The 12,688-nt window shown below is 46.9% G+C and overlaps 1 protein-coding gene across 1 annotated transcript; it reads left to right on the top strand.

Annotated features, from left to right (window-relative positions):
- The first annotated feature begins 221 nt into the window (after nucleotides 1-221).
- LOC148506850 (extracellular calcium-sensing receptor-like) lies at nucleotides 222-12,456 on the top strand. The gene is made up of 5 exons (XM_088446009.1): nucleotides 222-476; nucleotides 1,939-2,772; nucleotides 8,187-8,414; nucleotides 8,548-8,671; nucleotides 11,417-12,456. Exons 1-5 carry the CDS (start codon nucleotides 222-224, stop codon nucleotides 12,337-12,339), a joined length of 2,364 nt encoding a protein of 787 aa, XP_088302135.1. The 3' UTR covers nucleotides 12,340-12,456.
- Nucleotides 12,457-12,688: the final 232 nt, after the last annotated feature.

Below are 12,688 nucleotides of genomic sequence, written 5' to 3'. Positions count from 1 at the left end.
CGGCTGATTGCGTGCGTATTAGCAACTTCCATCCAAGCTGAATCAGGCCCTGAGTTTCCGTGGGGAGGGACATATTCCCTGTACTGAACTGGATGAATGCAGATATATCTGGATCATAATCACTGTCTTTTGGGGGGACTCATGCGATCTCTGCTCAGCTTGTCTCACTCTTATTTACCTCCATTAGGTACAGCCCGATGAGCTACAGCTGGGTGCAGGCTATGGTATATACCATAAAGGAGATAAACGCCCTGGAATCTCTTCTCCCAAATATATCTCTAGGATACCAGATCTTTGACACGTGCGTTCACACTGGCCAAGCCCTATGGGGGACATTCCGGACTCTGACAGGGGAGGACTATCCAATTCCCAACTACCAGTGTAACCGGAGAGTTCCGACTGCTATTATTGGAGATGCTATGTCATCGATTTCCATAGCGATGGCTAATGTGCTGAGATCCTACATGTACCCCCAGGTAACGCTATAAGTGACTTCTTGGATCCTTGATCTCAGTAATTCAGTATCTTCCACATTTTCACATTTGTACATACATTAGAGATGTGTGAGTCCGGATTTCTGAAATACGAACACATCCGAATTTAGGGGTTCCGAGTAGAAGGTTCGGATTCACTTTTGTGTCCCGGTTTGAAACGAGGGCTCGATTCAGACCCGGCCGCTAGATGCGAACGCACTTTCGCAGTATATGCAAATTCGGCAAAGTGACGGCAAGGCAGGCGATCGCACGGCAAGTCGTAAGCACGCCCGCTATGTCTGGCCGTGCAATCGCTCTGTGGCCCTGATTCAGAGCCGGACGCTCTGACAGAGCGCTCGCTCTGAATCAGGGCCGTCCCTTTTAGTTTTTAGAGCGGCCTCCTGGCCGCTCGCATAGCTGTGGGTGACCACCCACAGCTATAGTGAGCGGCCAAAAAGATGGTTGTGATGGTCAAGACCATCGCGACCATCGGGCTTGCGACGAGACCCTTGCGGTAGGGTCTCGTTGCCGCAAGCCCTGGAGTGCTTTTGGCTCTATAAGAGCCAAAAGCACTCCCACTGACATCACTTGTGATGTCAGTGGGGCCGGCCCCAGACGGTAGGCGTTCCAATGGGAACGCCTCTGTCTGGGCAGCCATGCCCCCAGCACGCCCACCAAAGGGGGCGTGCTGTCACTCACCAACGACAGCATGCCCCCTTTGGTGCGAGACCCATAGCGATGGCTTGGCCGTCGTTATTCGGGTCTCGCGCATGCGCACGAAGGAGCCGCCTCCATCGTGCACATGCGCACTTGGCCAACATCGACCCGCCTGCGAGCGCTCAGCGCTCGTGAACAGGTCTGAATTAGGCTCTGTGTCTGCAGACGCCCACCGGCGTGTCTTAAGGTGCCCACTAGCGCACGTCATCTCCAGGTTGTGTATGCAACCATCAGTACATCGGGTACCGTCGAAAGGGAACACAGCGCTTGAGGTAAACGCTGAAACGGCGTTATTTCCATTAGGCACGCCTGCATTCACATACGCATTTGCACAATGCGAACAATCGGCAGCTACAAGCGAACTCTTCTTAGCGTCCAGGTCTGAATCGGGCCCCGAGTCCCAGTTCGGATCTGTTGCCGGTTCGGAACTTGTATTTAAAAACCAAACGCTGGTTTTGGATTTGGACATTTTAGCTGTTTTTATCAATTTTTAATCGATTTTTATCCAAAATCACAACCACAGCACAAAGTTGAATCCAGATCCAAAACCAAAACACGGGGGTCCGCGCACATCTCTAGTATATACATACTTCCTATATACTTTGTTGCCCTCCCTTTCTTTTGAAATACTACTTGAGAGTATGCGGTCAGATGGGAATTACACTTACAAATATATTTTTCCCTCCTTTTTTATGCTTTATTCATTTCACAGAGCCATATTATATTCCTGTTTATATTTCCCTTGTAGCTTAGCTATAGCTCATCTGTAGCCTCTCTGAGTAACCGCCACCTGTATCCAACCTTCTTCCGTACAATCCCCAGTGATGACAACCAGGCCCGGGCCCTCGCAAAACTTATTGCCTACATGGGATGGAACTGGCTTGGTCTGCTCTCTCTCGATGAAGACTATGGGATTATGGGATCTCAGGCTCTCATAGATGAGCTCCAGAAGTTGGGCGTGTGCCTTGCTTATCATGAAACGTTTGGACGAACGACCTCCCTGGAAAAGTTGAACTATATCGCAAATCTGGTCATCCAGTCGTCGGCCAAGGTTGTTGTAATCTTTTCTAGTGACCCCTTTATCCACCCACTGATGGATTTGCTGTTAGAGAGAAAGGAATCTGAACGTATCTGGCTGGGTGTCCAATCATGGTCAAACTCGCCCTTGCTTAGTGTTAAGAAGTATAGTAATACAGTGATGGGGACACTGGTATTCGCTTTGCATGACACAGGAATCCCAGGGTTGAAGGAATATCTCCTATCTATTCGTCCGTCCCACTTCCTTCCCCAGGACATCTTCATCGAGACTTTCTGGGAAAGAGTTCTGCCGTGTCGTTGGCCAAACAAAAGCACCGCTGCCAAAGACAGCACCCCCTGGTGCACAGGGGAAGAGGTACTGACCAGGTTCAGAAGCTATGATTATGAGTATGATGAATTTGACTTTAAGATACCATATTTGGTGTATAATGCAATATATGCAGTGGCCTATGCCCTACACGAACTTATCCTTTCCTGCGTCCCTGGACAAATTAACGCTCAGCGTGGAGAATGTGGAGTACAAAGGACCATAACACCTTGGCAGGTACAGTAGATACTTTTCCTCTTGAATCTAAGGCCATTTATCACACATTAAGAAACAAAGGACCTCATTCAGAGTCTCTCGCAAGCACTGTGCGCTCGCAAGCGGCCCGATGGTTTGCGAATGCGCATGCTTCGATCTGCGCGTGCGTGAACTACTCTGTGCGAGCACAGCCCGCTCGCTCTCCCAGCAAAGGCAGTCCAGTGAAATGAGTGACAGGAGAGGCCATTTGTGGGTGGTAACAGGGGCAGGACACTAATAACGGGGGAGTGGAGGAGCGAACGCAGGCGTGCCTGAGTGTTTCAACACCGTTTTTAAGGCGTGCATAATTAACAGGCAGCGTCATAGTACACGTCACATGCTTGTTTTTTACACTGAAGTCCTCGCAGTGCTTGCGGCAGGGTAAGGCAGCCACAAGCGCTGCGATCGCTACCGATGGTGCTCGATGTACCAATGTTTTAATACACTTCCTGGAGATGACGTGCGCTAGTGGGCGTCTCTACATAGGCTAATGGGTGTCAGCATAAACAGAGCGATCGCTCGCACAGCCAAAGTGGGTGTGCTTATGCCTTGGCTAGCGATCTCTTCCCATGGCATCACTTTGAAAAATTTGCATACGCTGGATGCGAGCAAGCGGCCGCTTGCGAGAGACTCTGAATGAGGTCCAAAGTATTTAAAGATAACATTCCTATTGTGCAGTACTGCAGCAGCGATACTGGACACAGGGTGCTAGCTAGGTGCAGAGGCCGCGGGGGCAGCGATGGTGCCGCACCCAGGCCCCTGCGCCCTAGGCGACACCCCGCTCGCACACCCCTACCTATGGTATATAATTTAGAGTTTTTGGGACATATTTATATAACATATTTGTATTAAGCATCCCCGAGATGTGTCTAGGGAGGAGATCTGTGCTGCGGTTCCGTTTTCGACTGCAAGAGCAGCCCCCATAGGTTTCGTATGGGGGGGGGGGTCACTAAAGTGTTGACTTTGCCAAGCACCAGAATGTGAAGCCATTGTAGCCTATGGTCTACATTCTGCACAATTTACTGGTAGAGGGACTCGAAGGCAATGGCCGCTGGCACATGGTCTGGTGCACTGACCTCTGGACCAGGAAATAAAGTAAAAGCATTAGCGACTATAACACATTCTAATTATCATGCCTAATACCCAATAATTGATAAATATCCCTTAATACTTTTGTTTCATATATTCTATTGTATGTACTGGTCCCCAGACTTTCCATCATTTATGGTGTCCACAAGTGCTTACACGTGAATGGTTCATGGAAGGTGGTGAAACACTCAATGAATTCTTGCACTGTAGGAGATCTACATGTTGTGAATATAATATAACATGTTGGTGTAACTCACCTACAGGGAGGCTATTGTGATTCTGGAGCTCATTCAGAGTCGGTCATGAGCACTGAGCGCTCACGACCGACTCGATGTTGCCCCACAGCGCTTGCGCACGATGGAGCCGGCTCCGTTGTGCGCATGCGCGAGACCCGGCTAACGACGGGTGCTCCGTCGTTAGGGGTCTCGTTGCAGATGGGGCGAGCTGTCAATGTTGAGTGACAGCTCGCCCCGTTTGCTGGGCGGGCCGGGGTGTGCCTGGCCAAACGGAGGCATTCCAGTAGGAATGCTTGCCGTTTGGGGGCGGCCCCACTGACATCATCAGTGATGTCAATGGGGAGCTTCCTGCTCGATCAGAGCAGGAAGCTCCCTGGGGCTTAAGGTTGACGAGACGTAAGCCCCGATGGTCGCGATGGTCTGGACCATCGCGACCATCACCCTTGTCGGTCGTTAGAGCTGTGGGTGGTAACCCACAGCCTAACGACCGACATGGAGGCGGCCGTTCAGGATGCAAGCAGCCGCCCTGTTTCAGAGCGACCGCTTGCATCTAACGACCGCCTCTGAATGAGGCCCTCTGTCCTGTTTTAGGAACTGTGTGTACGCTCTTATGAAGACACTCAATTTGCTTTAGCCCTATTTCCTACTCAGCGCAAGCTGGTCAGCCCAAGGCAGACTTACATTCTAGCTGAAGGCACTCGGTGCCTATGATGGTAATTTGTGGGCTTAAATAAATGGACTTTATTGTCAAACACAACAAACAGGATAATAACAATTTACAGGAACAAGTACTATTGGGCCACAGGGCCTGATTCAGACCCACTCGATAAGAAGCATTCACATGCAGCCAGCCGATGTTTGCATTCTGCGCATGCTTACGCATCGCAGTGAGCATGTGCAAACCAGTCCAAGCGATCGGGAAGCGTTCGCTCACTGCGCATAGACAGCCTGGCTGAATGAGTGACAGGAGAGGCCGTTTGTGGGTGGTGACAAGGGCTGGCCTCTAGACACAGGGGGAGTGGAGGTGCGAACGCAGGCGTGCCTGAGCATCTTAACGCCATTTCAGAGGCGTAATTAAGATGCAGCATCATAGTACGCGTCACTTGGCTGAATTTTACACTGAAGCGCTCGCAGTGCTTGCGGTAGGGTATGGTCAACCACAAGCGCTGCGTATGCATCCGATGGTACTCGATGTTACCGATGGTTGCATACACTTCCTGGAGATGTTGTGCGCAGGTGGGCGTCTTAAGACAGGCTGGTGGGCATCTGAATACACAGAGCGATCGCACGCCAAGACATAGAGGGTGTGCTAATGCCTTGCCGTGCGATCGCCTGCCTTGCAGCATTTGCATACGCATCTAGCGAGCAAACGCATCAAGCGAGCGGGTCTGAATCGAGTCCACAGTACCAATCCTAGCAAATAACCCTGTCTAAAATTAGCTAAAGTCACGGTCCCTTGATAGCATTGACCCGGCCAGTTCTAGAGCCATGATCTTCTGCTCCTCTGTGTCAAGACAGGGACCAAGTCCAACATCCACATGCTTTTAGCTCACAGTGACCTTCCATGATTACAGTATTAAGAACGATTCTCTGGACAGTCCTGTAAGAGCCATTACCCTTAGTCTGGTCTGCCCAGGCAAGAGAAATCGAGCTTCTGGGGGTGAGGATTGCCTTTATTCCCAGGTTGGTTCATACAGGGGAATAGCCTCAGTAGACCAGTCATTACATAATTTACTTGGAGCAAGTTTATTGGATAGCATGTCCTTGAAAATCCCACCTCTTCTCAGGTGCCATGGGGCATCATGCAGTTGGTGGGTTCCAGACAATCTTACTGGACAGTGGAACAATATTAGTCTAGAGGCCTAAGTAACAAATGAACATAAATCAAATTGACACCTGGGTATCTTCAGTTATGCCCTGTTAGTTAATTTTGATTGTTTTTGGGACCAGCACTTCGGACCACTAGTGCAAAGTCTCTGCCAGTGACAACTTCTCAGGGTTCTACAGGTTGGCTGATTGCCCTTGTGACCACGAGTGCTAGTAGGTCCTGTAGTGGTGCATAGAGGACCCAGCTGGCGACATTTAAGAATTGTGAAAACATACTGTTAAACACTTATTATTATTATCCTTTATTTATATGGCACCGCCGGGGTTCCACAGCACCTTACACAGTACATAAACAGTTGAACAGAGCAAGAGAACAGTGACTTACAGTATAAGACATTACAGGACAAGTACATGGTATATAAACATTGCTGTAACAGTGACAGGGGGGAGAAGTCACGGGTTAGGTGCTGTGTAAGGAGTGAGTATGGAGCAGATAACAGTATAAGTAAGAAAAGGAAAAGCACATGGGGGAGGAGGGCCCTGCTGATGAGAGTTCACATTCTAACGGGGAGGGGCATACAGACAGAGGTGACACAGATGGGGTAGACAGTAGTAAGCATGGGACAGAGGGTTAGGATGAGAGATGTGCCGGCTAAGAACACTAGAGGTCTCAGCAAGCCTCCCCCGCATGCTGGTACTTGTAGAACCACAAGTACCAGCATGCGGGGCATTAAGGACCCGATGGTACCTCTAGTTCACCTGCAATATAAATATTAAAATAAACACAAGACACACACACCGTGAAAGTAGAACTGTATTACACTCACACATACTCACCTACAATCCCTGTACATGTCCTCTTCTCCATGTAGGCATCCAGGTCTTCCTAAAACCAAAAACGGAAAGTCCCAACCCACAGGCATAAGTACCATCCCCTAAGGATGGTACTTCCCAAATGACAGCTCAGCCGCGGCATTTCACTTAGAAATCCTCCGTCTCTCTCATGCAATGAACGATTCCCACCATTGACTTCAATGGTGAGCACTGGTGAGAATGGTGAGGAGGTTACAGTAGTCCAATCTGGAGATGACCAGTGAGTGGATGAGGGTTTTAGTAGCATCCTGGGTGAGAAAGAGTCTGATCTTGGAACATTTTTTGAGATGGAAACGGCAGGACTGTGAAAGGTGCTGAATGGGTAATTTGAAGGAGCGGGATGGGTGCAAGATAACTCCAAGACAATGTGGGGCTAGAGGAGATAGTTGTGCCATCATCTGATAATGAGATTGTGGGAAGTGAAGTTATGCGGGAATGTGGGAAAACGATCAGCTCAGTCTTAGATGTATTAAGTTTAAGAAAGTGCTGGGACATCCAGGAAGAGATAGCAGAGAAACAGTTGGAGATGCGAGTGAGAAGAGAGTGGAAGAGGTCAGGGGAAAGGTAGATCTGAGTGTCACCGACATAGATTATACTGGAGGTAAAAAGAGCTGATGAGTTCATCTAGAGAGGACATATGGAGGGAGAATAGGAGAGGTCCAAGAACAGAACCTTCGGGAATACGTACTGTACATGAAAATGGGGGGGAAGAGGAGTCATGAGAGAAGACAGAGAAGAAACGATCAGTGAGGTAGGAGGACAGCCAGGAGAGGGCAGTGTCATGCAGACCAAGGGAGTGAAGGATTTTCAGGAGAGGGTGGTTCATAGTGTCAAAAGCAGTGTATATATATATATATATATATTTATTTATATATATATATACACATACTGACATGGATATTCAAAATGTAAAAATCCAACCACCTAATAAGATCCCAGAGGAAATTGGAAAAGTCAATATACTGACCATGGAGGGTCAATTAGAGAAGATTATGAATTACTCATGGTTCAACCTTAGCAGGAAAAGTTACCACAATTGATGGAATGGTGGATCCATACAGGCCTTTAAGCAAGATGTTTTGCAGATGGTATTGGGCTGATGGAGGTATCTGCAGCTATGTGGTCCAGAGTAGTAGTAAATGGAGTCTGGTAAAGTGCCCAGGCTTTACGCGTTTCACTGAGTACCACACTCAGCTTCCCCAGTAGCATATAACCCTGATCTTATCATAGCTCGAAAGGTGTTTTTTTGCCCTGGACAAACTCACTATAAGTCCTCGGTGACTCTTCGAGTTCTGGTTTTCTAATTATCAAACTACGACTATACCAAGAGTTAGTGATACTGTACTTAAGATTATTGTTAATATTTTGCAGCTTGTTCACTATATAAAAAAAATCAGTTTCAAGAATCGGATGGGAGAAGAAATATACTTTGATTCCAATGGTAACCCGCCCACCGACTACGATCTTCTGAATTGGCAGCGGAACGCAGATGGAACTATTAAGTTTGTAACTGTTGGACGCTACAATAGGCGCGAGTCTGAAGAAAATGAGCTGAACATAAATGTCACTGCCATTAGGTGGATCACTGGAGACCGAGAGGTATGATGACCTCCATGTGTGAGTAAAAAAATAAAAGGAAAAAAAAACCTTACTATGACCTCAGAACATGGTCGTTGTCATTTAAATGGGCTATCGTGCCATATTAAATGGTACATCTGCTTTCCGTCTCCAGATCCCCCGATCCGTGTGCAGTGACAGTTGCTCTCCGGGATTCCGGAAGGCCGCACAGAATGGACAACCCGTATGCTGCTTTGACTGTGTTCCTTGTTCAGAGGGTGAAATATCCGACCACGTAGGTAAAGTTCGTCCACAAAGAGAAAAATAAAAAAAATAAATGAGATTACTTCATGCATAAAAACAAAACACATGATGTTAAACTAGAGATGTGAGGTTCAGTTCTCCAGAAATCCAAATCCACACGAATTTCATGAATCTGGACAGATCCAAGACGCAGTTATGATCTCCTGAGAAGATCCAGACAGATCCGAGTCGCGGTTCTGATCTTCTCGCGGTTCGGAATTCTGATTTTTAAATCCAAATTTCAGGTTTTGTATTGTAAAAATTGCATGAATTAAGCTGTTTTTACAAAAACTTTTTATATAATTTTTTTTTTGTGCTTGTAAAACCCAGATCCAAAACCAAAACATTAGAGGGTGGTTTTGCAAAACCAAAACCACGAAGATGAATCCAGATCCAAAACCAAAACTAAAACACGGGGGTCCGCATACATTTCTATGTTAAAACATAAGTACAATTTAATGCAAAAACACTATGAACGACGAACATGGTTTCTGAACACGGTAATACATAAGGGTCTACTCATACAGCTGAATAAAGCCCTTTATCACTTACTTCCCGTGACCAAGGGGCTTTTCATTGCTTTGTTTAATACAGAGAAGAGGTTACCATGGAGAAATCTCATATTACAGTATTCCAGAGTTGCCCCTAATTAGTGCACAGTTCACTTTCCCATACATTAATATAGGGAAAGCTATGCAGATAACAAAGTTACTTTCTATATTATTACATGCAGTTTTTATTTGTTTGCATTCTACCTGTGTTCCAGTGGTGTCCCTGTGCTGGCCCCACCCCCTGACCATGTGACATTATGATGTCACACCTGTGGGGCGGGGCCACCAGCACTGGGAAGTACAGCACTGCCCAGAGCGTCCTCCATAGGACAATTCGGGCAGCTCTGCAACTTCGATGTCATCAGCATGCATGCCGGCGGTGCATCGGTGACAGGGACTGCGTCGGAAGACGCAGCTCCACTGACACTGGCTGCAAAATACCATCGGATATTGTGAGAAACCATAGGGTTGCTCTAATGTTCGATGTCCGCTCAATGGTGTACCAGATTAGAGCTGCATCCGGTGGGCTTTTCTATAAACATCCCATTGGCTGCAACATTAGCATCATTTCACCGTAGAGGCTGCAACAAAAGTCGCAGCAGCTACTGGTCAGCATCCACCTCTGAATCAGGCCTTCAAATCTGCAATACAATACAGGAATTACAGTAACACAATTTACCAATCCCTGCACCTTAGCAAGTTTTCTTTACCTGACTGGCAGCCTAAAACTGCTGGTGAAGGGTTACCGTGAAATGCCCATGCATGGCCAGTAGCATGACCCGGTGGGGATCACATGAAGGCATTGCGGCCACTCAGGTCCCCATTGCCAAGCATAGGGTGACAGGGTGACGCCATCTCCAGGGGCAAATGCAGGATTTTTCAGGGGGGGTTTCTATATACGTGTATATATATATATATATATATATAATATATATATATATAAATACACACATATATAGCTATGCACACGCATATATATGTCACACATAAACTGCGCGCACACACACACACACATCATACTTGCCTGCGCTCCCGATTTGGCCGGGAGCCTCCCGAAAATCGAGTGCCACTCCCGGCCTCCCAGGAAAGGCAGGCAAGCCTTCCGGCGGCCGCCATCTTCCCCGACACCCCCCCGCATTTACCTGAGTAACCCCCGCAGCTGAATCACGTCATTTTGGCCCTGCCCCCTGCTTCACAATGACTGTAATATCGGCATTGTGTAGCGGGAATGGGGCCAAAATGATGCGTGGCCCCGCCCCCCGTACTGCCCACAAATGCAAGTAACCTGGTTTACCATGCCCCCTTGTGATGGTCACACCCCCCTGTTATGCCGATCTGGCTGATCCGTCCTGGAAAGGGCAGCCAGAAAGTCGACAAGCACGACACACATTACACATACACACACATACATTACACGCACACTTACCTGGCAGTAGCTGCGGGTTGTAGAGATGGGGATGGGACTGGCACTATCATTAGGCCCCTCCCACTTGCTGCAAAATGCCACGATTCACAGGTCAATCGGGAGGGGCTGGGCAAAATGATGCGATTCTAATGGAATTGCATTATATTGGCTCCGTCTCCTCCCGATTGACCGGCGAATCGCGGTATTTTTCTGCGAGGGGGCGGGGTTTAATAACTCGATCATCTCGTCTGTCAGGGGGGGTTTCTGGGCACTCAGAAATACCCCCTGCGTGCGCTACTGGTCTCAAGTAAACCAACGTTTTTTTGACCGGGTGCTCAACAGGGTATCTGATTTCTATTTTTTAACCTTTTTATAAATTGAGAGAAGGTAAGAAAAGTCCTTTCTCTGATGAAACCTTCTTAAATAGATCCCTAAGGCTCAATTTAATGGTGAATACAGAAATTTTTGGCTAAATATTCAAAAGGAATTAGATGAAAATGGTGGGTTATCCCATAGGTTTTTACATCAAACCCTTGTTTTAAAAATCTAAAATGATTCTCAAAATAATGATAAAGTGATGTTAAATCTTTGATTAATTTGCATTACCCTCTGATGCCAATAGACACGACTTTATAATGTTAACATGTAATTTCTTCTACAATGTTCTACTTTAAATCTGTTACTAAATTCCCAAAGGTGACCTTCAATATTTTTCAGAAAACTGATGTATATTTTCTTTATACATTACTGAAAGTGATGCTCTAAATATTCTACTTGCTTTCCAGACTCTAGTAACTGTATTCCATGCTCAGATGAAATGTGGCCTAACGAAAACCAAACCATGTGCATCCCTAAAGCTGTTGAGTTCTTGTCCTACTGGGAACCTCTTGGATTTACCCTGACAGCAACTGTCATCTTCTGCACCTTCACCTCTATCAGCATACTATGTGTGTTTATTAAATACAAAGACACAGCCATAGTCAAAGCCAACAACCGCGAACTTACCTATGTCCTACTGGCCTCCTTGTCCTTGAGTTTCGCATGCTCACTACTTTTTATTGGGGAGCCTCAAAAATTAACCTGTCGTGTTCGCCAGGGAGCATTTGGTGTCATCTTTGTTCTCAGCATTTCATGTGTCCTGGCCAAGACAATCATGGTGGTCATCGCATTTAGAGCTACCAAACCAGGAAGCAACATGAGAAAATGGCTCGGACCATTGGTTCCAGCTTCAACCATCTCTATTTGCACATCTGTCCAGGTCTTCATCTGTATCTCCTGGATGTTCCATTGTCCTCCCTTCCCAGAGCGAAACATCAAGATCAAAACTGGAGTCATCATCTTTCAATGCAATGAATGTTCGGACACCATGCTGTGGTGCATGCTGGGATACATGGCGTTTCTTGCCTGTATCAGTTTTCTGGTAGCGTTCCTAGCCAGAAAATTACCGGACAGCTTCAACGAGGCCAAGTGGATCACCTTCTCCATGCTGATCTTCTTAAGTGTCTGGATCTCCTTCGTCCCCGCTTATCTCAGCACTCACGGCAAGCTCATGGTGGTCTCTGAGGTTTTTGGAATCCTGTCCTCCTCTGCTGGGATTGCAGGATGTATCTTCATTCCCAAATGCTATATTATATTACTAAGACCTGATCTTAACACTCGTCAGAACCTACTGAGCAGAGAGGCCACCCAGAAAACAATGAGTAAATGAGTTGAACTATGCAACCTTGTATATGCACCCCCCCTTTTTTTTCTCGAAAGTACATGTAAAAAATTGCATTTGTGTTGTTTTTTTATATAAATTAGTCTACGGGAACTTATAGACATATTGGGGAGATTTTGTTAAACATTCTAGGGCTCATGCCGTGTTGCACTAAAGTTGTCTGCAATTGCTTCCACATTGCGTCCATGAAACCAAATGCAGGTATTCGCATGCAAACTGAGTTGTATGAATCTGTGCATCCGCTTGTTTTAATAACCATCACCATTACCAGCCCTATACCTGAATGCACACAACTCGGCGTAGCCAGCAGTTAAGTCTATACACCACTGACATGCCC

This window comes from Taudactylus pleione, unplaced genomic scaffold, assembly GCF_031769625.1.
Source record: "Taudactylus pleione unplaced genomic scaffold, aTauple2 ptg000393l, whole genome shotgun sequence".
Taxonomy (NCBI): Eukaryota; Metazoa; Chordata; class Amphibia; order Anura; family Myobatrachidae; genus Taudactylus; species Taudactylus pleione.
The sequence above is the reverse complement of the archived record's forward strand: the minus strand, read 5'-3'. Positions and strand labels throughout refer to the sequence as shown.

Bases quoted from the DNA above. Each gene is read 5' to 3' on its own strand.
- LOC148506850 (XM_088446009.1), top strand. From the start codon at position 222: ATGGTATATACCATAAAGGAGATAAACGCCCTGGAATCTCTTCTCCCA. The intron at 477-1,938 runs GTAACGCTATAA...TTTCCCTTGTAG, and splicing joins GATCCTACATGTACCCCCAG to CTTAGCTATAGCTCATCTGT. The intron at 2,773-8,186 runs GTACAGTAGATA...AATATTTTGCAG, and splicing joins GGACCATAACACCTTGGCAG to CTTGTTCACTATATAAAAAA.